Genomic DNA, 26,739 nt, shown 5'->3' with positions numbered 1-26,739 from the left:
ACAACTAACACAAACCTCATTCAGTTAAATTCCAGCCTTTGTACATCTCACGGTCTTCAGAAAACCATATTAGAAGTTAGATAATGAATTTTTTACTGTTAATTCTGGTAATACTAAAAAGATTCAATTTTGTAAGAATTAGGATTGTCTAGCTTTAAAACTGAATTGAGTGCATATTTGTAAAGTTGTGAGACTGGTTTCATATAATTATGGGAAAATCAAATTAAATAATTATTTGTGAGCATAATCTGATTACATACAATTTTTGAAGACTTCTGCAGGCCAGTGTGATTACTTCCATCACATAATTCAAGTTTTCCTGCAAATGTCTCCCTAAATCTGAAAAATAATACTATTTGTCAGCCTCGCTGTTTATTTCTCACCGGGAAACATTTTCCTATGCAACCGAACATATGGTATCCCAGAGATGGTAAATACACTATTGATGTTGCACCTGTTGATAATTCTGATTATTTGTTGGTGTTCAAAATATGGAGATTTGAATATTTGGAACTAATGGGAAAGTTACTGCATTGTGCAAGCTGAAACAATTTTTATATACAGGCTCTTTTATGTGAACCCTGAGTGACTCTAATTTTATTCCACCTCTAAGTCAGTAGTCAAATGACATCAATCTCATTCTGAATTAGGAACAATATGTAAATTAAACAGGGTGTTATAATTTGCCAAGTCTTCTTTGCTTGCCTGAAGTAAAGCAACAATACAACATCACAAAGTTTCTACATGTTAAAGTCAAGTCCACACACTAGTTGATCCAGCATCTTATACTTCAACATGCGAGAATACTGGTGTTAATCTTATAATACAATTTAACTTTGTATTGTTGTTAAAATTATAACAAGAGATAGATATTTCACTTGAGTTCTCCTTTGCTATATTTTTTATATGTTTATTTTACATGTAACATGTTTGGTTTTTTACCATTGTCTTTAATCAGTTTGGGGTGCACATAAAAAAAACTTGGTAAAAATCTTGTTTTTGCTAATAATTAATTTCAGGTCTACATTAAACTACTTGATGAAAATGATAATCCACCAGTATTCAGTCAGAGAAATTACCCAGCACTGATAGTGGATAACCTACCACTCCAGCCACCACCACCAATTGTGAAGTGCCATGCAGAGGACCCTGATGAGGGAGTTAATGGAGCAGTTCGATACAAAATAATTTCTGGAAATGAGGGTGGTAAGTAAAAGTAACTGTTCACTTGAGACAAGTACTGGACAGAAATTGTGGCAAACATATGGAATCATAGCATCCTGTGCTAGTTAACATTAATTTAAAGGAACATCAGTTTCAAGGACAGACCCAGCCGAGAGACTACAGGCATTGTCAGCTCAGTGAAATGTGACAATTCTTCTGTTTATGTAAGTTAACAAAAATTGTTTGGTGATTTGGTAGGAAAGTCAAGTTATACATTGAAAAACCCAAGACAGAATAAAAACAGTATATTCATATCACATTACATATTTATAGAGAGAAGCTGCTTTTATAGTTTTCATGCTAATAGTTACCTAGTTGACTCAGAAACAGCTAAGTGAAAAATCTGTGCAATTCACAGATTTATTTATATATAAAAGACGACTTCAGAATTTTCCTTTGTGTGAGACCGCTCGTACAAGATCTGTGTGCCAATTTTAAATTCTAGAGTCTCATAGTAACCTGTTTGCATTGCTTACACATAGTCTTTAATTGATTGTATCCATATCTGTTTGTATTGTGATATATTGTGAAATTTCAAACATTCACAAGTGCTGCAGTAAACTCAAACTGTTATTGTCACTCATAGACTTAAACTTATTTGTGTTCTTTTACAATTTTTGAGAACAGTAGGCCTACCTTCATTGAAAACAACATTCTCTAATTTCATGGCACAATTACGGGAGAAATAGTCATTTATGAGAATTTTTTGATGCTTACAAAACTATATTTTCAAAAGTTACTGGTAAAAGTGTTTGGAATACATAACTTATTTGATAGCGAACCAGCATTTGTGGTTAACACTTACTTCCAAAGAATGGGTTCCCCTCGAATTTCATTGGACATCAACACAAATAAATGTGCAATTTTGAGAATTTTCTGAAGCTATCATTGTCCTGTGCATAATCTAATATTTAGTAAATCGGAATTTGTGATTTATTTACTCAAGCAAACATTCCAACTACCATATTGTATTGCATCTAGTTTTCCCTTAAAGAGAAGTACATACTAAATATATTTATTGTAAATTCACTCTATTTTTGAGTTTGCTAATAACTATAATTAACCTCAAAATGTTTTATGAAATTAGTAATTTTTACCAAGGGCTTTTCTGTTGCCTTAATAGAAATATCATTTTGTGTATTTGCTTCAGTTGTTATTGGAAATTAGCAGCTTCTAGCTCAAGAAATTGAAAGATAATCAGTGGGCTTAATTTAAAGTTATTTGTTCACTGTCCTGTAATACACCACACCAGCTAAAATGGAGCTGCACACTGAATGCTGTTCTCGAAAATGGAATGAGTTGGTTGAGATTTGGCAGCAGCCAGAAATTGCCCTGACTACTGTCAAATGATTGGCAGCTGCTGCAAGTTGTTTTGTTGGAAGAGCTCCCGAGAGTCATGTACCTGTGGTACTCGTACCAAAGGTACACCAAGTACTGTCTGCTCCTGTGGAGTGGCATGTCTGTGGTATATCTAGGTATCCAGTACAGGGTGGACGGAGACCAGAGATGACTTAGGTTGTTGTACTGACCCCTTTATCTAAAAACTTTGAGATGCAATCTTTCACTGAAGCTGAAAGTTAGTTTGTGGCACTCACTTCACCTGTTTTGTCCAGTGTCAAGAGGAGGCAAACAAAAAAGGGTAGGGATCTATTAATTGTCAGCAGTTCTATTGTACTGCAAGTGATAATACCCCTTAGGGAAACAGTAGTGAGGAGCAGGAAAGGACACCAGATAGACTCAGTGTGTGCCAGAGGGCTTCAGTCAACATGTTGAAGAGGCTATTCCAGCAACCATTGAGGGAACAGGGTGCAACCAACTGCAGATTGTGGTGCATGTAGGAAGAAATGATGCCTTTCGTCTGGGCTTCGAGGTCATACTTGGATCATTCCAGTGACTGGCAGAGAAGGTTGAAAAGACCACCCTTGTGCATGGAGTATCAATGAAGCTCACAATTTTCAGCATTGTTACCAGAATTTATTATGGCCCTTTGGTTCTGAGTCAACTGGAAGGACTGAACCAAAGACTTTGAAGCTGACTCTCCATCCAATCCAGATAACGGGATAGCTGTAGGAAACCCAGAAGTATCCATGTAAGATCAAAAGGAATACCTCCCACAACCGACAGTATTAAAATCCTAATGGTTAACTGCCAAAGCATTTGTAACAAAGTGCCAGAGTTTGAAGCACTCCTGAAAAGCAGTGAAGCTCACATAATACTAGGTACAAAAGCTGGTTGAAGCCTATAACTGATAGCAGTGAGATTCTTGGGGAAAATTTAAGTGTATATCAAAAGCATAGGCAAATGGAAAACGGAGCTGGTGTAGTTGCTGCAGTAGACAAGAAACTCAAATTCACTGAGACAGAAACTGAAGCTGCATGTGAGAATGTTTGGGCAAGACTCAGTATTAGGTGTGGGCATAAAATGATAATTGCCCACCAGGCTCATCTAGGCCATGCATAGCAAAACCCCATCTGTTGATAGTCCCGACGAGCTCCAGAGAAACGTGAGCAAAGTTGGCTGTCCTCAGAGCCATCCTTAACCCCATATTGATTCGCCTCACAGCTCCATCAACGTGTAGTCGATTATGATGCCGGAACAGCTCGACAAATTGTATGTTGGTGCTATGAGTCAGGGAAGCTATCTTGTCCAGGTCACCACCTGTGTCATATGCCCCACCCACTATCACTACATTGTCCTCTTTTGTAAAGTCCTTACATAAAGACCCTAGATCCTCTTATCACATGACTTAGCCCTGCATTTGGCTTGAAGATACTGGTGGCCTGGTATGCTGCCCCTAAACTTTCCCTTAACTGAGGGCCTACACCTCCTAAGTCATTATATAAGTAGTATCCATCCTATCTCTTTGTATGAACCGAGATAATCCGAAAATGAACTGAAAATGAAGTGAACATTAATTTATTAGATTATCAAAACATAATTTTTCCAACTTTTGACAATAACATAATAATGAAATCTTTGGTTGTAGTGTGAATAATGTCAGAAATAGAATGATGCAAAAGCCAGTATTAATTCATTTGCTAAAAATAGAGTGACTTTCATAATAAAAAATTGGCAGTAAAACTTTATGTAACTTGGACACTGAATTTCATTGTCAAAGCACAATTCTAATTTATAGGTTGTGGCATAATTTTTAACTTTTATTACAAAGAAATATCAAAGTAACTGTTAAATTTAAACAAAATCTCTGCTTGCTACAATTACAACAGTCAGAATTACAATGAATAATGTAACAAATAGTTTCTGTTTACAGGCAGTAAACAATCTTACTTTAATTGATCTTTGTTTGCTATTTGATTATTATTGGACTACTGTGACATATGTAGTGTGAAGTACTTGACAGTGTGTGTTAGGTACTGTTCCTACATGATGTTTCCAAGAACTAATCTTACGTAAGATTGCTTATGAGTATAAAGTTCAGTTTCAGTTTGATTATTCTCGTTCCCAGTTTAATTATTCTTGTTCCAGTGAGGAACTGGCGACCGCTGAATATTTAATTAATAACATACTTTGAAAACCTTTCTTCCAAATTTTCCACTAAATACAGTTAATTAAAAAACTAGTTTACACAGTTAAAAATATATAAAGTTAACTGAACTTTGTTTCTAATCATCATTGCTAAAATACTGAGCAGTGACGATTCGGTTATAACTTCATGTACTTCTCTCAGTTTTGCATTATTCTTCAGAGTAGGTGCCTTTTCCCCACCTGTTAGGGACTTTAGGTACATGGTCATATAGAAAAGCCTAATTAGCCAGAGAGGTAGGAGGGTTATACCTATCATGGTCACCACATACAACCCTCCTATCTCTCTGGCTAATTAGGCTTTTCTACATGACCATGTACCTAAAGTCCCTAAGATGTGTTTTTTGCTTGAGGAAGATGTGGTACATTATAATTAAAGAGGGGTTAACTCAGCCACAATTGTAGTATGTAATCTGATAGGGATTCCATTGAGCACTGGAGCTTTGTTCAGTTTTAACGATTTCAGCTCTTTCTCAGTGCCACTGACACTAAAATATATTTCACTCATATTTTCAGTGAAACAAGAATTACATCTCAGCAATACTCCCAGATTTTCCCTAGTAAAGAAACATTTGAAAATGGAGTTAAGCATTTCTGCTTCTGCTTTGCTATGTCATTACCTTTCCTGGTTCCTACCCAACAGATGTCTTGTGCACTGGGTAACAAATGACCTGTCTTGGAGGGGTTTCCAAGTTCACTGACCAACATAGTTCTACCTATAAGAGGACTGCATTTTAAAGTGTAACGTAATTACCACTCTGGTGGTTAAATTAACATTTGTACATCACATGAATGGACACAGGCAGACAGTGTTTGTTGGTAATGAGGATCACCCTGTGGCTAAACATGCCCTGGTGCACAGCCAGCACATCTTGGCACAGTGTTACACCGTCCGGGTTATCTGGATACTTCCCACTAACACCAACCTATCTGAAGTCCGGAGATGGGAACTTGCTCTTCAATATATTCTCTCTTCCCGTTACCCACCAGGCCTCAATCTCCGCTAATTTCAAGTTGCCGCCACTCACACCTCACCTGTCATTCAACATCATCTTTGCCTCTGCACTTCCGCCTCGACTGACATCTCTGCCCAAACTCTTTGTCTTTAAATATGTCTGCTTGTGTTTGCATATGTGTGGATGGATATGTGTGTGTTTGCGAGTGTATACCCGTCCTTTTTTCCCCCTAATGTAAGTCTTTCCGCTCCCGGGATTGGAGTGGCTCCTTACCCTCTCCCTTAAAGCCCACTTCCTTTCGTCTTTCCCTCTCCTTCCCTCTTTCCTGATGAGGCAACAGTTTGTTGCGAAAGCTTGAATTTTGTGTGTATGTATGTGTCTGTTTGTGTTTCTATCGACCTGCCAGCGCTTTCGTATTGTATGTCACATCATCTTTGTTTTTAAATATATTTTACCCGCGTGGAATGTTTCCCTCTATTATATTGGTATCATTAATTTGAACCCAACAATTACGTTTGTTATTGTCACTGTTGCATCTCGAAATCTTTTCTGTCGTCTTATTTTCTCTTTCTGTTTTTGCCAGTAGTTTCACTTTGTATTCACCTTCTCCTTTTTACCGTAATCTGCTGAACAATTTTATCCCGCCTATATATACTCAATAATACGTAACCCACTTCCAACCCATAACCAAAAAAATTTTTTTGCCGCTTTCAACACTACCGCCGCTATAAAATCCACCATTTCTAGTTCACAAACAGTTCCTTTCACCTTTTAAACAACCATTTTGGCTAGTTCTAATAACTTTCGCTTTATTTCCATTTCCGTTTTTCCCACATCACTGACAATTTTTAGCCGATTCCCACAGGTTTTAACGTCATTATTTCTTCGTCAGACAATTGTTAGCCTCATTTTCATAATCTGCCTCCACAAAACCACTCCTTTTAATATATTACACGCAGTTTTTTTCGAAATTTTCCCGAATTTCTCCGTCCTCTAACGTGTTTTGGAGGCAACAGAACCACCTAACCTTTGTGCACATCGTTGTCTACCAACCCAAGTCCAACATAGCCCAGCTGTAACCAACACCTTTTCGTCTTTTTTCTCACCAGATCTCCAGTTACTTTCCAGTCCACCTTTATCCCTCCCCATATATTTTTATTTTCATTTTCATTTCAGCCTCATGTTACGCTTTCCACCTTCTAATACCATGTCACCCTCACAACGACCCCATTAAGTTTCATTAACATTCCCTCCGCAAACATGCCTTCGCCCTAGCCAGATTACACTCCCATATTCTATTTTCTCAGGCTTGTCTGACATTTGGCATTACCCCCAAAGGCCTCACACTTAAAGTTCCCATCTCTGGCTGCAACCCTTCTTTCCATCAGTCCCTATACCAGTTCCAAACTGAACAATCCATTGCCCTCACCCACCTAATCCTTCACCTACACATCAACTCAGTCAATGAACACACCCGTCAACTCCTATCCTTAATAAAAGTCCTTAATCTTTCCTCTCCCACATCCACATCGGCTGTTCAGAGCATCCTCCTACAGGCCAACCGTAAATTAGAAGAGCATGCCACCCTCCACCTCAAAAAACTATCCAATCTCCTGGTTTCCCACCTCCGGAAAGGCAACTCACTCACCCTTCACAACCTTTCCAGCAAACCTCAACCTCCTCTCATTGCACACAAACCCAGTCTCTCCCATCTACTCAATCTCCCACTTCCAGCTCCACTCCCTCCAAAACCTCAAAATTCCAATCAACACAATCTGGAACCACAACACCCTAATTCAGTAGTTAACCTTTCCTCCAAACCTCTCTCCCAATCCAAAACCTCTGTCCTATCCAAAGGCCTCACCTTCAGCCCCTCTCCCAGATTCAACCAAACAGCCCTCGTCAAAGATTTACTGTCCTACACTCGTACTCTCTGCTGGAAATATCACTTTGCAACGAAGAAAAATGATCCTAATCCTACTCCTAATGATCCAACTCCCCAAGACACCATCCAAATTGAACCCTGCCTGGAACAGTTCCGTCCTCCGTCGCAGCGGGACCCACCTCCTCTTCCTCAAAATCACCCTCTCCAAACCTTCCAGGAATTTCTGACTTCCAGCCTTGCATCTCAATCCTTCTTAAAAAACCTTAATCCTACTCCCAACATCACAATTGCTGAAGCCCAGGCTATCCGTGATCTGATGGCTGACCGAACCATCGTCATTCTTCCGGCGGACAAGGGTTCCACGACCGTGGTACTTGATCGTCGGGAGTATGTGACTGAGGGACTGCGTCAGCTTTCAGACAACACCGCATACAAAGTTTGCCAAGGTAACCCCATTCCCGATGTCCAGGCGGAGCTTCAAGGAATCCTCAGAACCTTAGGCCCCCTGCAAAACCTTTCACCTGACTCCATCAACCTCCTGATCCCACCGACACCCCGCACCCCAACCTTCTACCTTCTTCCTAAAATCCACAAACCCAATCATCCCGGCCACCTCATTGTAGCTGGTTACCAAGCCCCCACAGAACGTATCTCTGCCTACGTAGATCAACACCTTCAATCCATTACATGCAGTCTCCCATCCTTCATCAAAGACACCAACCACTTTCTCGAACGCCTGGAATCCTTACCCAATCTGTTACCCCCGGAAACCATCCTTGTAACCATTGATGCCACTTCCTTATACACAAATATTCCGCACGTCCAGGGCCTCGCTGCGATGGAGCATTTCCTTTCACGACGATCACCTGCCACCCTACCTAAAACCTCTTTCCTCATCACCTTAGCCAGCTTCATCCTGACCCACAACTTCTCCACTTTTGAAGGCCAGACATACCAACAATTAAAGGGAACAGCCATGGGTACCAGGATGGCCCCCTCGTATGCCAACCTATTCATGGGTCGCTTAGAGGAAGCCTTCTTCGTTACCCAGGCCTGCCAACCCAAAGTTTGGTACAGATTTATTGATGACATCTTCATGATCTGGACTCACAGTGAAGAAGAACTCCAGAATTTCCTATCCAACCTCAACTCCTTTGGTTCCATCAGATTCACCTGGTCCTACTCCAAATCCCATGCCACTTTCCTTGACGTTGACCTCCACCTGTCCAATGGCCAGCTTCACACGTCTGTCCACATCAAACCCACCAACAAGCAACAGTACCTCCATTATGACAGCTGCCACCCATTCCACATCAAACGGTCCCTTTCCTACAGCCTAGGTCTTCGTGGCAAACGAATCTGCTCCAGTCCGGAATCCCTGAACCATTACACCAACAACCTGACAACAGCTTTCGCATCCCGCAACTACCCTTCCGACCTGGTACAGAAGCAAATAACCAGAGCCACTTCCTCATCCCCTCAAACCCAGAATCCCCCACAGAAGAACCACAAAAGCGCCCCACTTGTGACAGGATACTTTCCGGGACTGGACCAGACTCTGAATGTGGCTCTCCAGCAGGTATACGACTTCCTCAAATCCTGCCCTGAAATGAGATCCATCCTTCATGAAATCCTCCCCACTCCACCAAGAGTGTCTTTCCGCCATCCACCTAACCTTCGTAACCTGTTAGTTCATCCCTATGAAATCCCCAAACCACCTTCCCTACCCTCTGGCTCCTATCCTTGTAACCGCCCCCGGTGTAAAACCTGTCCCATGCACCCTCCTACCACCACCTACTCCAGTCCTGTAACCCGGAAGGTGTACACGATCAAAGGCAGAGCCACATGTGAAAGCACCCACGTGATTTACCAACTGACCTGCCTACACTGTGATGCATTCTATGTGGGAATGACCAACAACAAACTGTCCATTCGCATGAATGGACACAGGCAGACAGTGTTTGTTGGTAATGAGAATCACCCTGTGGCTAAACATGCCTTGGTGCACGGCCAGCACATCTTGGCACAGTGTTACACCGTCTGGGTTATCTGGATACTTCCCACTAACAACAACCTATCCGAACTCCGGAGATGGGAACTTGCTCTTCAATATATCCTCTCTTCCCATTACCCACCACGCCTCAATCTCCGCTAATTTCAAGTTGCCGCCACTCACACCTCACCTGTCATTCAACATCATCTTTGCCTCTGCACTTCCGCCTCGACTGACATCTCTGCCCAAACCCTTTGTCTTTAAATATGTCTGCTTGTGTTTGCATATGTGTGGATGGATATGTGTGTGTGTGCGAGTGTATACCCGTCCTTTTTTCCCACTAAGGTAAGTCTTTCCGCTCCCGGGATTGGAATGACTCCTTACCCTCTCCCTTAAAACCCACATCCTTTCATCTTTCCCTCTCCTTCCCTCTTTCCTGATGAGACAACAGTTTGTTGCGAAAGCTTGAATTGTGTTTGTGTTTGTTTGTGTTGTGTATGTTTGTGTTTGTTTGTGTGTCTATGCTAAGATTCATACTGCCCATGAAAAGGACTTTCCTGGCTGATTTTAATGTAGAATGTGACCATAAACATCACACTATGACAGCACTGCAATTTCAGCTGCATAGAGCCATCTTGTTGTGTGTTTGAGCATGTGAGATTTATCACTGCCATTAACTCATGTTTAACCTCATCAGCATAAATAATTCACATTTTTCAGCTTATGTTCAATTTTGAACTCATACCCTTTGAGAAATACCTATGAAACAGGAAAATGAAAATAAATAGGTGAATTATTGTCTGTGCTGACAACTATTACACTGCTGGCTAAATTATTACTTGCACAATCACTGATAGTATAAGGAGCAATATCACAATTTGGACTTTACAAAGATATTTCTTTTAGACACACTTTTCTTTTCTGGTCATTACTGACATTGGTGTGTACTTGACAAACAAATGTCAAGTGTGGTTTTTTCCCACTTTTGATGATATCTTTTTGGCAGAACATTGCCACTAAATCTGCTCAGGCCAAGACCTGGAGATGAAACTGTTTCTTGGTGTTCATTATATTACACTGAAAAATAATTTCCCAACTCTACAAGCAACTAGGAGAGGATTCATTTATTTTCTTTCACCAATATTTTGTGTCTCCTTATAAAGCAAGAATGCATTTGTGATGGCCATAATGCACTATGTCGTTGTTGTTGTGGTCTTCAGTCCTGAGACTGGTTTGATGCAGCTCTCCATGCTACTCTATCCTGAGCAAGCTTCTTCATCTCCCAGTACTTACTGCAACCAATCTGCTTAGTGTATTCACCTCTTGGTCTCCCTCTACCATTTTTACCCTCCACACTGCCCTCCAATGCTAAATTTGTGATCCCCTGATGCTTCAGAACATGTTCTATCAACCGATCCCTTCTTCTTGTCAAGTTGTGCCACAAGCTCCTCTTCTCCCCAATTCTATTCAATACCTCCTCATTAGTTATGTGATCTACCCATCTAATCTTCAGCATTCTTCTGTAGCACCACATTTCAAAAGCTTCTATTCTCTTCTTGTCCAAACTATTTATCGTCCATGCTTCACTTCCGTACATTGCTACACTCCATACAAATACTTTCAGAAACAACTTCCTGATACTTAAATCAATACGCGATGTTAACAAATTTCTCTTCTTCAGAAACGCTTTCCTTGCCATCTTATATCCTCCTTTCAAGACACTATCCATTCCGTTCAATTGCTCTTCCAAGTCCTTTGCTCTCCCTGACAGAATTACAATGTCATCGGCCAACCTCAAAGTTTTTATTTCTTCTCCATGGATTTTAATACCTACACCAAATTTTTCTTTTGTTTCCTTTACTGCTTGCTCAATATACAGATTGAACAACATTGGGGAGAGGCTACAACCCTGTCTCACTCCCTTCCCAACCACTGCTTCCCTTTCATGTCCCTCGACTCTTACAACTGCCATCTGGTTTCTGTACAAACTGTAAATAGCCTTTCACTCCCTGTATTTTACCCCTGTCACCTTTAGAATGTGAAAGTGAGTATTCCAGTCAACATTGTCAAAAGCTTTCTCTAAGTCTACAAATGCTAGAAATGTAGGTTTGCCTTTTCTTAATCTTTCTTCTAAGATAAGTCTTAAGGTCAGTATTGCGTCACGTGTTCCAACATTTCTACGGAATCCAAACTGATCTTCCCTGAGGTTGGCTTCTACCAGTTTTTCCATTCGTCTGTAAAGAATTCGCGTTAGTATTTTGCAGCTGTGACTTATTAAACTGACGGTTCAGTAATTTTCACATCTGTCAACACCTGCTTTCTTTGGGATTGGAATTATTATATTCTTCTTGAAGTCTGAGGGTATTTCGCCTGTCTCATACATCTTGCTCACCAGATGGTAGAGTTTTGTCAGGACTGGCTCTCCCAAGGCCGTCAGTAGTCCCAATGGAATGTTGTCTACTCCGGGGGCCTTGTTTCGACTCAGGTCTTTCAGAGCTCTGTCAAACTCTTCACGCAGTATCGTATCTCCCATTTCATCTACATCCTCTTCCATTTCTGTAATATTGTCCTCAAGTACATCACCCTATTCATACAAGTGGCTTTCTTTTCTCCAAAGGTCTCTTTAATTTTCCTGTAGGCAATATCTATCTTGCCCCTAGTGAGATAAGCCTCTACATCCTTACATTTGTCCTCTAGCCATCCCTGATTAGCCATTTTGCACTTCCTGTCGATCTCATTTTTAAGACGTTTGTATTCCTTTTCGCCTGTTTCATTTACTGCATTTTTATATTTTCTCCTTTCATCAATTAAATTCAATATTTCTTCTGTTACCCAAGGATTTCCACTAGCCCTCGTCTTTTTACCTACTTGATCCTCTGCTGCCTTCACTACTTCATCCCTCAGAGCTACCCATTCTTCTTCTACTGTATTTCTTTCCCCCATTCCTGTCAATTGCTCCCTTATGCTCTCCCTGAAACTCTGTACAACCTCTGGTTCTTTCTTTCAGTTTATCCAGATCCCATCTTCTTAAATTCCCACCTTTTTGCAGTTTCTTCCGTTTTAATCTACAGTTCATAACCAATAGATTGTGGTCAGAGTCCACATCTGCCCCTGGAAATGTCTTACAATTTAAAACCTGGTTCCTAATTCTCTGTCTTACCATTATATGATCTATCTGATATCTACTAGTATCTCCAGGGTTCTTCCATGTATACAACCTCCTTTCATGATTCTTGAACCAAGTGTTAGCTATGATCAAGTTATGCTCTGTACAGAACTCTACCAGGCGGCTTCCTCTTTCATTTCTTAGCCCCAATCCATATTCACCTGCTATGTTGCCTTCTCTCCCTTTTCCTTCTCTCGAATTCCAGTCACCCATGACTATTAAATTTTCATCTCCCTTCACTACCCGAATAATTTATTTTATCTCATCATACATTTCATCAATTTCTTCATCCTCTGCAGAGCTAGTTGGCATATAAACTTGTACTACTGTAGTAGGCATGGGCTTCATGTCTATCTTAGCCACAATAATGCATTCACTATGCTGTTTGTAGTAGCTTACCCGCACTCCTATTTTTTTATTCATTATTAAACTTACTCCTGCATTACCCCTATTTGATTTTGTATTTATAACCCTGTATTCACCTGACCAAAAGTCTTGTTCCTCCTGCCACCGAACTTGCCTAATTCCCACTATATCTAACTTTAATCTATCCATTTCCCTTTTTAAATTTTCTAACCTACCTGTCCGATTAAGGAATCTGACATTCCACACTCCGATCCGTAGAACGCCAGTTTTCTTTCTCCTGATAACGACGTCCTCTTGAGTAGTCCCCGCCCTGAGATCCGAATGGGGGACTATTTTACTTCCAGAATATTTTACCCAAGAGGATGCCATCATCATTTAACCATACAGTAAAGCTGCATGCCCTCGGTCAAAATTATGGCTGTAGTTTCCCCTTGCTTTCAGCTATTTGCAGTACCAGCACAGCAAGGCTGTTTTGGTTAGTGTTACAAGGCCAGATCAGTCAATCATCCAGACTGTTGCCCCTGCAACTACTGAAAAGGCTGCTGCCCCTCTTCAGGAACCACAAGTTTGTCTGGCCTCTCAACAGATACCCCTCCATTGTGGTTGCACCTACGGTATGGCCATCTGTATCGCTGAGGCATGCAAGCCTCCCCACCAACGGCAAGGTCCATGGTTCATGGGGGAGGGGGGGGGGGGATATAATGCACTAATAGAAGAAGAATTTCTTCCTCCATTAGAATGAACATGATGCATGAATGACTGAATTAATGAAATGCATGTTTGTTTTTCTTGGGGAATCATTTTTTATTTCTTTCTACCAAATTTTATGTTAGTTGTCTGTAACATGGGGAATAGATTTTTGCCTTTCAAAAAGCAGTATATTGAAAATCACCAGAGATAAAATAACATTTTGTTTATTCTTTTATATTAGTATTTAAAATAATTTATTTTTAGAAATAAACAGAAAAAATACTGTAGGTGAATTACACCTTTGACATTATGATCCCATTAATCATCGTCTTTTGAGAAGAACTCTTATACTGAAATTGTTTGGAGCACATACTTCAGTGGTTTGAACATAAGAAGGCAAGTTGTGGGGCATTATGTGGGGTGGTAAGAGGCAGTGTACCACATGAGGCTGCAGCTAGTAGTACCGTTCTGTCATGTCTGACTGTAGCGTGCACAAGCATTTGATTTTCATGCTAGTGCAGATATGGTGAAGACAATTAACAACTGGTGTTTTCATAATGGGTAGCGTAGAGTAAATATGACAAGTATTTTCTTAAGAAGTAATAGCAGATGTTTTCTGAGCATATAACTTTATCTAGGGACAGTCAGAAACAGGAACAATGGGCCAATGTGGCAATTACACCAGCACTAGCAGAAACCAGGATAGGTAATGGTAGGAAACTGTAGCATGAGACAAGGACAGAGAGCACGAACATGATGCCATGAAGTTTGATCTGTCCCTCTCTGTGCAGACTGTATTAAACATACAGCCTTTTCTTGAAGAATATTCAAACAATAAGTGAATGGTGTCAAATATTTAACTAAAAGAACAGGTGCCTTTTTATTTCTTATTCATTTGCAAATATATAAGGGGTAATTAATTACTAATTAATCATATTCCGTATTTGTTGAGAAATAGCTTGCAACAGTTGTTCTCTTTTCGTATTCATGACAATTCTACAAAGCATTGTGTCAATTGATTTCTAGAAGAGAAAAAAAATTACTTCTGGAAACAATGTATTTTACAACTGCAGTTGATGAAATACATGTAAGAATACAATGCGACTGAGTCTAATGTTACTAGCTATATCAAAATATCCCAGCCAGTATGGAATTCATGGCAGTGGATTAGATATAATGGTCTTTTCATCCCATACATGAACAGAATGAGGAAAGAATGATAGCTGATATGCTTCTGTGTGACTTATTACAAGCCTAATTTTCATCCAATCCTCCATTTGGTACTCAGTTTTATTCCCCCCCCCCCCCCCCCCCCCCTATATCACATACTTTTTCTGTCAATAATTAGTATGATAACACAATCTTATTTTCAGTGCCAATGATCTGATTTTATGTAGTTAATGTTCTTCTTTGTTGCAGATGTTTTCCACCTAGATCCAGTATCTGGAATATTATATGCTACAACATCACTTGTCGGAAAACCAAGGAAGTTCCACATAGTGGTAGAGGCAAGAGATGGCGATGGTCTCGGAAAACATGCGGATAATGCCACTGTGGAAATAAAAATACTTTCTGTGAATCAGAATAAACCAGAATTTATAATGCCTGCTCTTGCCAATGCCACAGTTGAGGTTCCTGAGGTAATTAATATTTCTGTACAAGTGTTCTTGAAGAAAAAGCGGAGAGGTATGGATTTTAAGTCTATTCATTTCTGTTATATTTGTTTGCAGAATGCTGGCATCGCAAATTATTTGGTCATGACAGTGAAAGCTGTTGATAAAGATTCTGGAGAAAATGGCCGAATTAGCTACCATCTCAGGGTTGGAAATAACATAACACAGGAAACTAATGAGTTCTCTATCAATGCTGACACCGGTGAACTAAGAACTAAAATAATTTTGGACAGAGAAGTTCAAGCTAAGTATGAAGTAAGTATTTTTTGCTCATAACATGTGTTTTTATATGCATGGGTAATGTCAACAAAGTATAAATTACAATATTATATTTTGTGCACACATAGAAATTATTTTTACAATATTTTAAAATTAAATAAATCAAATTGTTGGACAATAACTAATTCCATATTGAACATTTGGTTTTATATGAAATTTAGTACTATACTTATTTCTGGAATAGGACTGTTTGTTACATTATTATTCATGTTAAATCCAAAGTATACAGGCATTTATGAATAATCTGCTACTTAAATCACTTTTCAAAAATGTCTTTTGTCAAAATATTAAGATCACTTTGTAGACAAATATGAAAGGCAGCTCCTTTGACATCCTCTTTTTTTTCTGTTAAAATTAGTCTTCTGTTAACCAAATGGAAGTCTGTTTTATGCCTTGTACCATGGTTGTGAATTTGTATATTCCTGTTTGTGACTTTAATGTCTTCTTTCACCAGAATAATGGTTTGTAGCATACACATGGCATTAACTGCGAGTTTATTAAAACTAGTAAACAAGTTTCTACGTAATGTTCCTTGTTTCCCTTCCACTACAATACTCAAGGCTCTTACTTGCAATATGAAAACCCTTTACATATTAGTTTGGCAGGTCCCACCTCACAGTAGTATTCCATAAGACAAGAAAGTAGGCAATCCAAAGTAGACAGTCCAGAGGGTTTCAGAATTAAGGTTTTGTGACCATCTCCCTTAACACATAGATAGGACATTACAATTTTGCAGGCATGGTCAGCCTGCAGCTTCCATGAAAGTCAGTCATCTGTGTAGAAACCCAAAAATTTACGTCCTGAACTGGTTTTTGCGAGAATCTCATCATTCACAATATTTTGTCTCTTTGAACCACTCAGTTTAAAGTGTACAATATTTGTTTTTTCTATGTTGACTTTTAAGTTGTCTTCTTTAATGTGAGCTCTTGCCTTTTCAAAAATGTTTGGATCAGTTCATCAAAGTTGGGCAAAGTGTGAGTACAAGAGACATGAGACATGGCACCAGCATACGTAGCGATCAGATGCCTATTATCTGGAGAACTTGGCAAATCACTTACATAATGTACGAAGTGGAATGTAACTAAAATGGAGCCCTGAAGGAGACAAAAATGTATAATTCTTATTCTTGGTCATCTCCTCTCTAGTACTTTTCCATTATCATGGTAAAAATCATGAAGGGAGACCAAGAGATGAATACAGTCAGCAGATTCAGAAGGATGTAGGTTGCAGTAGTTACTTGGAGATGAAGAGGCTTGCACAGGTAGAGAAGCATGTAGAGCTGCATCAAACCAGTCATTGGACTGAAGACCACGACAATAACACATAATTTGTGCTCATTGTTGTCTGACTTTTAAATATGTGTCTAGTAACTACATGTGTTTACCATTTATCACAGTTTCTGGCAATAATGCCCCATGTTGTACTGTGGCGCTGATGAAATCGACACCAACATTAATGCATCCATCTTTGAACTAAGCTAAGATTATCTTTGGCCTCTTCCGCCATAGCCAGTTCTTTGTGAGCCTTGCTTGTGTAAAGTGGTGAATAAATGAACTACTGCTAAATGGGGGTTGTTTGGTGTAACTAACCCAAACTTCTCCCTCAGTGCTATACCAAAATGGTTGGGTGAGGTTGAAGAATAACCCTGCTGCTTGGTACTTTTAATTTATTTTTTCAAGTACATAATGGACAAATTGTAATGCTGCCAGTATGATATTCTGTCCTATTCTGAAACAATGCTGGATATAATCTCTCAGCATAGTTGTCATTCACCTAGATGCTTTTTAACATTATTTTCCAAACCAGTTTACTGAATACCTAAATTAGGGCAATACATCTGCTGTCATGAACATACTTTATTTTCCATCTTTTGTGTAAGGGTTTCAACTAGACAGATAGTACTCAATCTTCAAGAACAAAGTTTATTAGCTGAAGTAATGGTTTCACTGTCTCATGTTTATATTTCTTCAATAGAAATGGTGAAATTTCATCTAAGCCTGCTGATACTGCAGGTAGTGCACCACTGGTTTGCTCGTCAGTGGACTCAAATGTATGTTGTGCATCCTGTTTCTTGCAGCAGTATCTATAAAGTGATCATTAAAGATATTGCTAACCAGAAGGAGATCAGAAATGTCATAATGTTTCATGTTTGATTTTAGAGTTGGCTGCACTGTTTCTAATTTTATTTGCAATTGACCAGCAAGACTCTGAAAAATTGTCTGAGCTTCATATCTGTTGTCTGATTCTTTCCATTTTTAATCTCCTAACTTCTCTGTAGAACTGATATTTACATTGCTTCTAGAGGTCTTTATATAACTTGATGTTTAGCAGTTAGTGCAGGCTACACAGATTCTTCATTTTTTCTCTCAGATCTTTTGTTTTAACATACAATGTCAGGCTTTTGTTTTTAAATTTGGATGTTTGTGGATATACACTTTTTTAAATGGGATGTTAGCATTCATGAGCCCAGTCAGTACTTCTAGGAACATATTCCATTTGTTGTTGACCCTAATTGTAGTAATTACTGAGATTCCTGACTTAAAGTACTGGGTGGCTATAATTAAAATGTAGCTACTCACAGAGGACCAGTGTGGGCTGTAATTATTTGTATGGTGGTGAAACTTTGTTGATATTTTACTGCATTAATGCAAAATCAATTTATGCTGGAAAAATTTTAGTTCCAAATTTGGCCAGTAGGTGCAAATCTGACACTGTGAATGCGAGAAAGACATGTAGAAATGTTATACATAATGGATTAGGAATGAGATCTGGGCAGAAAAGGTCAAACAGGTGAGGAATGCATAATACTGATCTCATTATTAAATGCCACTTAAGCAAATTGTTTAATATGAGTTCTGGAGATGTTGATGAGATAAGAGTACAGCACCTGGTCGTCAAAATTGGTACTTTTTTTCAGCATTAATGCATTAGCATACCTACCAAGTTCTGCCGACATATGATAGTTACTGGACCTCCGTGAGTAGATGCACTTTAATGATAACCATGCATTTTGTCTTAATATACAAAAGTTGTTTCCAAATAGTATGGTCTTGTGTTCTTACATTTTTATTGGTTTAAATTTGGTACTACATTTTATCACTAGTGTCTGACCTAAATGATCTGAGAGGTGACCATTTATAATGACCGCTGAGATGATGTGTTCATAATTTGTTACCTACTGGACTACTGGATGTATTAACTTTTCTAGAAATTATTAGTTCAATTGGATCTTTATCCCAGTAAGATAGAATACAATATGTAAAATGCTTTGGTTCTGGACAGTTACATAAAGTGTTGATGTTAATATATATGAGTAGCCCACTTCTATGACCCAATATTAATTTACCCAAAAATCCATGAAGTGAAGTGATGCAGTAAGATGTTGCTAGGTGTTAGGTTATAGCCTTCATATCTGAAATAATGAATTGTCTACTGATTTGTTGTGTAACAATTACAGAAGGAGCAAGGCCGGTGACAAATAATTCAAAAACATCTATTTTTATCACTTATGCCTTGAACATTATAATGCAAATATGATCAATTACTCACGTGTAAATTGAAGTCTATGTGAAATGAAACAATGGAAATTCCAGGATGGAATAACAAAAATATGAAAAAAGTAGACTCTAAGTCACTATATAGGGGAGATGTTGAGTCATAAACAGGTACAATGAAAAAACTGCTATAACTTTTGCTTTCAGCCAGAAGACATCCTTCTGAAGTAGGAAACACACACACCTTCACACAAGTACAATTCACATACACATGACCACTTTGTCTGATAGCGACCAGAGTCAGTGGCCATGAGTGTGTGTATTGTGTTTTATAAATGTGTGGTAGTTAGTTAATTCCATGTTCCATGGATCATTTGCACAATGAATTGTAATGATGTGGAATGAGTGATTTTACATTCACATCGCACATTAATTTGTGAATATGTTTTCTACTTTAAAAGCAGACCTTTTGGCCAGAAGTTAAAACATATAGCAGTCTTTTTGTTGTGCCTGTCAATGACTCAATGTCTCCTCTATATGGTGAATAGCAATCTATCCTTTTCATATTTAAGTCTGTGCAAGACATACACAAATCATAAACACACTTTGTTTAGTGTAGCGCTGGTGGAGAGTTTATTTGTGAAATAATAATTAAATTTTGCATCTCTGTTTTCAGTTAGTTCTTGTTGCTAAGGACCATGGTTCACCAGTTCCTTATGAAACAATGCATTTCTTAACAGTACTTCTAGTAGATACAGATGACAACAAGCCAGAGTTTCCACTGGATGATACAGTGAATCCATACAAGTTCCGTGTAGTAGAAAACACACCGGCTCCACAACTTATTGGTATGTTTTCAATTTTTAATTTGCCTTAATATTGGCAGGACTGTTTCTACAGAGACACATTACAAAATGATATGTCATATGCATTATGTTGTGTTACAGGCAGGGTAGAAGCTATTGACAGAGATGAAGGGCAACATGCACGCATATATTATTACATTATTTCTGGGAATGAAGAAGGAGATTTCTATATTGATAAGACCGATGGTAGTCTCTATGCCAATAAATCATTTGACCGTGAAAAAGAAGAGTTATACATATTGCACATCAAAGCTACAAATGATCCTGATTATTATACTACCCAGGTAATAAGAGATTACAGCCAACCAATTATTATGCATTGCCAGAATACACTGTATTTTTATTATTCTCAGAGATTAATTATGAACCCCGTCATGCTTATATTTAACTGATTTTGAACACGCATATTTTATGTGACCGAACTGGAGGCAGGCTTTTGCTTTCTACAAGTTACTTAAAATGTGCTTTGCTACATTAGCAAATCTAAATGACAGAAAAGTTGTATATTCAAGAGTCCCCATATTATTTAAGTTATTTTTTTTAAATAAGATTTTTCATATCCAAGTGACCCTCATTTATATTGCTTTCTCTGTCTTTGAAACAATCTGAGAATCCACAATGGATAAAGCAAACAAAAATGTGAGGAAAGGTAACTACTAATGTGCAGACACTCTTTACAAGTTGAAAAGCATGAGAAATTTTTTAATCTATTAAATATGTCTATGCACCAAACACCCTATTTGTCTACAGGCGAGTGGGTGGCATGCCTTAGTTTTGCTTGCTAGAATGAGTCTGAATGATCCACTCTGGCCAACATTGTCATTTAAACTTGGTTGAAAAGATGTCTTTTTGAATTCACACAACTGTGTTTATCTTTCACAGGAAGAGAAAGCAAAACTAACCTTTGAGAGAGACACCAGTATAGCACAAATACAAATAACTGTACTGGATGTAAATGACAATGCCCCACATTTCTTGCACAGTGATTATTATGCAGGTGAGTCCAAGCAAATATTTTTGAAATTATAAAGCTAAGTGAGAGATAAAGCTCCACCACATCAGATGTTTATATTTGCGATGTCTAACTGCAGTAGTAAAACACACACGAGATTTCTGCTCGCCATGTGACAATCTGTTCAGTAATCACATCATAAGCTAACATTTTAAAAGACTGAAAGGCAAAATGACTAACATTGTTGAAAATAAAGTATAAAGCATCTCAAGAATCCTTCAGGCAATTATAAAAACTCTTGGATAACACAATAGAGCAAAATAACGGGAGGGAGGGATGGTGAGTGGCAGTTAAGCGAAAGTGAGGTATAATATGGCCCAGTGTGCGTTTTTTTAATAAAGAAGAGCGCAGAAACTTTAGTGACAACATGTGACAATGATTTTGTTTGCACAAGTGACAACACCCTTGATATATTCATCACAAGAAAACATTCTCAATTTGGTCTGTACAATTTTTATTTTGTTTGCTATTGGCCAATTTAGCAGTAATTATCAAGCAACATTCAGATATCCTCTATACAGCATGTGGCAACAGATTTGACATACAGATCAATCTACATATAAATATTAATATGGTCTGTATAAAATAGGAACAGAAAGTTTGTAAAACATATGGGATAACCATGTACAATACTTAAATACATATTTGATGTGCCATCACTGAGACTCCATATCACTCTGTGTATGAATATTCCTATTTGATATGCATCCTGTTACTGTTTATAAGTGGTTCCACATGTGGGTCAATGGATTCATTTGTATCTGATGTCATATCTTGCATAAAGGTTATCTGAATGTTGCTTGATAATGGTTATAAAGTTGAACTTGGGCAGTAGTTAATAAACAGAAAATTATACTCCTCATAACAGTCAAGGTTTTCTTTTGAAAAAAATATGTGACAATAATTGAGAGAAGAATCCAGAAAACACTAAAGCACCTGTCAATATTGACATTATCGTAATTCATATTAAGACAGATTCATACAAAATGAAAGTATTAAATGAATATTAACAATATTTAAGACAGAAGGAAAACATATATTTAGCAGCCACTGGAGAGGAACAACTGGAAAGGGTCCCATCAACAGTGGGGTTATTAGAGATGGTGTACAAGCTTGGATTGTTTCAAGGATAGGGAAGAAAATCAGCTGTGCCCTTCAAAGGAACCATCCCAGCACTTGCCTGTAGCAGTTTAGGGAAATCATGGAAAACTAAAATTTGGATGGGCAGATGCAGATTTGAACTGTTGTCCTCCTGAATTAGAGTCCAGTGTGCTGCAATGCACCACATCACTCAGTGAAACAACTAGAGAGGGGTGACAGATACATACATTTAAAAATATAGCATTTTACAGAATTGTTTTGAGATTCCATTTTAGAAAATAAGAAATAGAATAGCATAAGATCTGGACAAGTCAGTCTGAAGCTAGGACCAATACAGTAAAGGAAGCGAATAAATTTTCTGTTCTTTTTTTATATATTCATACCATTTGTTCAGATTTGTTTTCTTTGCCTGTTACCAAGGGAGAGTAATGTATGTGCATTTGTGTATCTACAGTTACATACGTACCCTGCAGGCCATCATATGGTGCGTGGTGAAGGTTGCCTTGTACCACTATAGGTCATTCACTTCCCTGTTCCACTCACAAAAGGACTAAGGGAAAAATGACAGTCCATATGCCTCTGCCTGAGCCTCAATTTCTCTTATCTAGCCTTCATGGCCCTTAAGCAAAATGTGCATTGGCAGTAGAGGAATCATTCTGCAGTCAACCATAAATGGCGGTTCTCTAAATTTTGTTAATTGTCTTTTACAAAATGGATGTCATTCCCCCTCTGGGGATACTCATTTGAGTTCATGAAGCATCTCTGTAATACTTGCATGTTGATCAAACCTAACCAGTAACAAATACGGCAGCGTGATTCTGAAGTGCTTCGATGGATGTCTTCCTTTAACACGATCTGGTGAGGATCCCAAATACTCGAGCAGTACTCAAGAATAGGTCACACTAATGTTCTGTAAGCAGTCCCCTTTATAGATGACCTACACCTTCCTAGTATTCTCCCAGTAAACCGAAGTCGACGATTCGTGTACCCTACCACCAACCTCACATGCTTGTTCCATTTCATACTGCTTTGCAATGTTACATCTAGGTATTTAATTGATGTTACTGGGTCAGGCAGCACATCACTAATATTGTATTTGAAAATTATAGTATTGTTTTTTCTACTCACCTGCATTAACTTACATTTCCCTACATTTATAGCAAGCTGCCATTCATTCCACCAAATACAAATTTTCTGTGTCCTCCTCCAGTCACACAGCAACAACAATTTTCCATTCGCTACAGCATCATCAGCAAACATTTGCATATGGCTGCTCATTCTGTCCATTGGTTTCCCTAATACCACTCCAAAACACTGCATTGATGTGTAATATCTATGGTATTCACATTAACTGAAATGTTTGTCAAACTGCTTGTTATCTTTGTATTTGCTATTTTATTGAAGATAATATCAGAGAGATGGCAACTGCACTGAAGCTGACCAATGGATGACACATGCAGTCACTGACCCCCACAATCAATGATCTAGCAGTGGCAGCAAAAATTGAACTCACTCATAAAGGATTAAGTATAAATGCCTTAGATTTAATTTGACAGTTACCGCATACAGCACCAAAAGATATTAGTTCCAAAATACAGTCCCTAAACATATTAAAAAAAGCATTGAGTCATTAAAAATGTAGTAATTCTGAAGGCTACGATGGTCTACCAAAGTACTAAAATTTTGTGTGGACTTGATAGGACTAACCCTGACATATCTTTGTAATCAGCTAATGACTCAAGATATAATTGCTGAGAGTCTTAAATATGCTGTAAAAACACTCCTCTATAAAACTGGAGATAAGCAAACCAAATAATTGATCCTTTCACTCCTTCCAGTTTTTTCAATAGTTCTGTGAAAATAAGCTATAATAGAACACTGCCTAAATTTTCTGCAGAGAACTTTTTGTTTGTCTCTCAGTTTGACTTAAAGTATTCACCACAGAGAAATAATTTAAGAAGTGTAGGCTATAACTCACCAAATAAAGGAAGCACTGAGTCACTGATACATGTATAAACAGTATATTCAACTAGGTACGCGCTTCCATTTTCATATGAACCACAGTTATACCAGAGGTCATAAAGGAAATCCTGACAGAGTTCAGTGAAAAAGAACTATCCTGTTGGTACATTCTGCGAGTCTGCCAAAACTCTTGATTGGCTGGATTATAAAATTTTACTGGGAAAACTAAAATGATATTGGGAAAATGACATCCCCCTGGCATGTATGAAGTATTACCTTCTTTTCTAAAATCAGACTGGCAGACTGTGTCACAGAAATGAAACTGACTGCAGATTGGAGTAATGTAACTTATTGGAGTCCACACAGATAAGTACTTTGTTGCCATTTTCTTTGAAAACAAAGAGTATAATTAACTAAATATTGAACCACCAGTAGAAGATAAACAGCAGTTAACTATTTAATGTAATGGAGGAGGCAGCAGCTTTTTTGAGGTTAATAGATTTTGTTCTAATTTGTTATGTTGTATTTAGCTAGCATAAGCATAAATAATGTTAAGAAATAAAGAGATACAGTTGTTAATACAGTGTGCACATTAAATTTCTACTACTTGTTAGCCTTTTCTTAAGTATACCTTGACTCATTCCACATCCCTCAATGTTTCCCATCTTGACGGAGTCTAGGGAACATCATCAACAAATGAATGAATGGGTGTGTTATTAGATTTCAGCGCTTTTAGCTCCAACCTTATTTTCCTTTATTTTCAGTTTCTTTATATTTAGTTGGTTATCTGTCTACAGTCTTTTTTTCTTTCAACATTTGTTATAATTCATGCCACTTCTGCTATGTTTTTACAAGGCGTGTTTAGCAGTCAACTTCCAAAAGGTAGCATTTTGTTTTTCAGGTTAACATTTCGTCTTGACTTTCTGTTTGGTTAATTTCATTCAGCAGAAAATTAAATGCTGTGAAGACGTAATGTATCCTCTATCTACATTTTGTCCCCTGTGTAGTGTAGCACTCATTTCACATACTGGTATATCAACATATTTGTTTCATGTACTTCTAGTTTGTTGTTGTTATTATTATTACCTCATTTTAATTGGTGTCTTTTACTTCTCTTTGGCAGGCATAAATGCAATGGCAAACGTCAATGAATTTGTGTCAAAGCTGTCTGCAACAGATCCTGATTTGGGAGATAATGGCACTGTTCTTTATTACATTGCTGCATCAAATCTATACAAATATGGAGCAAATAAATCATCAGGTTCTATTATACCTTCACCATTCAACATAAGCGAGGAAGGAAAACTAGTCACTGCAAATTACATGGCTGAATATAATCAGGACAGATTTGTGCTTAATATAGTTGCTAGAGAAAAGGCTCCACCAGAAAGAGAAGCAACAGCAAAGGTCCATGTAAGTATACTGAAAATGCTTCTCATTTATGTAATTATCGGTTTTTTTAGTGCTGCATGTGATAAAGAATTGAATCATAATATTCAATTATAGAAAAACATATCGCACACATGCACAAGCGTGCCACCCCCCATCCCCCATGTACACCCCCCCCCCCCCCCCCCAACCATCCCTGCTTCCACCCCCGACCCTCCACACACACACACACACACACACACACACACACACACACACACCAGGGTGGGGGGAGGCAGCAGTAAAATTATATTTTCATATTACTAAGAATAATAGTGAATTCAACAAATTGGACAATGTGATTCTGTTTCTTCAAAGCTATCAAAATCTCTTGAATTGAATGTTAAATAGAGTTTCTGCTTTTGATACATTAAATGAAGCCTTTTTGTAAATAATCTACTATTTATATGACTGGAAAGCCAATGATTACAAACCTGAGCTGTTATATTGTCAGTTTGGCTTTCCATAAAGCTGGTACAAGGCTGGACACAAAATGACATTTGTACTTGGCCCTTTGTGGCTCCTTGGTGGGGAGAAAGGGAAAGAAGAAAACAACAGAAACAAAGATTGGCATAGGTAGTGAGAGAAGAAAATGTAATTTGAAACTCTGAATATGCAAAGACAACTGACAGGAAAGGAGTAGAATGATAAAAAATTAAATTATAAGGGAACATGTACTTTAAAAAAATTATTTAAAAGTAAGATAAAGGATGGAGGAGCGTGAGCACGAAGTCTTGCTCTGACTATAACAATTTATTACAGAATAACCGTTTGCCATAATAATTTTCATTTGTTGCTGTTACATAGGTTAGTGTGTTGCTAGTTCTTTTTTTTTTTTTTTGGGGGGGGGGGGGGGGGGGGGACCAATCGCATTAGTAAACCTCAAAATGTTCTCCCTTGGTAGCTCAGAGAATGTCGAGGCAGTATTCCAGTTCCCGCCGGGTGTTTCATAACATGTGTTCTGCCACAGTACCCATAGCAGCTTGTATCCTAGCCTTCAGTTCGTCGACGTCAGCAACTGGTGTGACGAAGACTCTGTCCTTGATATAGCCCCATAAAAAAAGTCAAGGGTCGTAATGTCTGGAGAGTGGGGTGGCCAGG

General features: G+C 38.3%; 1 protein-coding gene across 2 annotated transcripts in view; it reads left to right on the top strand.

The window, feature by feature from the left end:
• LOC126411634 (cadherin-87A) overlaps positions 1 to 26,739 on the top strand; it is a 709,414-nt gene that overhangs the window by 633,134 nt on the left and 49,541 nt on the right. For both annotated transcript variants that reach the window (XM_050081378.1, XM_050081379.1), the window contains 7 exons: positions 1,020 to 1,206; positions 15,243 to 15,463; positions 15,554 to 15,751; positions 19,946 to 20,117; positions 20,217 to 20,419; positions 21,018 to 21,132; positions 25,334 to 25,623. In XM_050081378.1, coding sequence (XP_049937335.1) covers positions 1,020 to 1,206; positions 15,243 to 15,463; positions 15,554 to 15,751; positions 19,946 to 20,117; positions 20,217 to 20,419; positions 21,018 to 21,132; positions 25,334 to 25,623 — 1,386 coding nt within the window. The remainder of the gene's footprint in view (positions 1 to 1,019; positions 1,207 to 15,242; positions 15,464 to 15,553; positions 15,752 to 19,945; positions 20,118 to 20,216; positions 20,420 to 21,017; positions 21,133 to 25,333; positions 25,624 to 26,739) is intronic.

Source organism: Schistocerca serialis, chromosome 1 (genome assembly GCF_023864345.2).
Source record: "Schistocerca serialis cubense isolate TAMUIC-IGC-003099 chromosome 1, iqSchSeri2.2, whole genome shotgun sequence".
In the NCBI taxonomy this organism is placed as follows: domain Eukaryota; kingdom Metazoa; phylum Arthropoda; class Insecta; order Orthoptera; family Acrididae; genus Schistocerca; species Schistocerca serialis.
Note: the sequence above shows the minus strand (reverse complement) of the source record. Positions and strands in the feature narration are given on the sequence as shown.